Source organism: Penaeus monodon, chromosome 25 (assembly GCF_015228065.2).
Source record: "Penaeus monodon isolate SGIC_2016 chromosome 25, NSTDA_Pmon_1, whole genome shotgun sequence".
NCBI classification, from domain to species: Eukaryota; Metazoa; Arthropoda; class Malacostraca; order Decapoda; family Penaeidae; genus Penaeus; species Penaeus monodon.
Genome location: NC_051410.1, coordinates 36452735 through 36453665, shown reverse-complemented (window position 1 = coordinate 36453665; position 931 = coordinate 36452735). Strand labels below are relative to the sequence as shown.

Sequence of the window (931 nt, the reverse complement as noted above, 5' to 3'; positions counted from 1 at the left end):
CCAAACCTTAAAAACCAATCGTAATCAATGAAACTCAAACTCAACACCAAAAGAACTTTATTTCCAGCATAACATAACAGCGGGAATTGAAAGAACAGACGAAGAACATTTAGCAATAAAGCGTATCTCTGAGCCAGTCGTGAAGGCGGATGCTCGCTTCGTGGTCATCCGGGTCTCGGTGGCTCTCGAATCTCTCTGCGGATGATAAGTAAGAGAGAGGATGATAAATGAATAGGAATATCAGAGATAGATAATAAATGATAATATATGAATAGGAATATCAGAGATAGATAATAAATGATAATATATGAATAGGAGTATAACTGATTAAAAAAATAATGAATAGAAATATTACAGATAAATAAAAAAAATATATATAAATTAATAGAAATATAACAGACAGATATAAAAAAAAACAATAAGAATATTTTTATCTGGTAAATGTATCTGATATTTGAATGTAATAAATATGTCCAATGTAAATCAATAATATCACTGATTAATGTTGAAATTGAGTTATATTGCAATCTAATAAACAGGTCTGGTTCGGATACATATTATATCTATTGGTACTAATTAATCAAAATGAATGACATTTCCGATGAACACGTATGTTATGACTGCCTAATATATTAATCTAACGTAACTAGTCATAATATAAATACGCTGAATAATCAGAGGACGTGATACTCCACCCTTAGACCCTGCTTATCTGCCATTTATATATCTATCTATTTGTTTACTGCCAGAATATATGGCACTCCCTTTTATAATATTACTGCCAGAATATATGGCACTCTCTTTTACAATATTACTGCCAGAATATATGGCACTCTCTTTTACAATATTACTGCCAGAATATATAGCACTCCCTTTTCTACTTCTCAATTTCCCTTGTAACCAGAGTCGGTTTATCTTACGAGATTAGGCA

At 31.1% G+C, this 931-nt stretch overlaps 1 protein-coding gene across 1 annotated transcript in view; it reads right to left on the bottom strand.

The window, feature by feature from the left end:
• Positions 1-40: 40 nt before the first annotated feature.
• LOC119589382 (calpain-B-like) overlaps positions 41-931 on the bottom strand; it is a gene marked incomplete at its 5' end in the record, with an annotated part of 11204 nt that continues 10313 nt past the window's right edge. The window contains one exon of the mRNA XM_037937999.1: positions 41-195. Coding sequence (XP_037793927.1) covers positions 110-195 — 86 coding nt within the window. The remainder of the gene's footprint in view (positions 196-931) is intronic.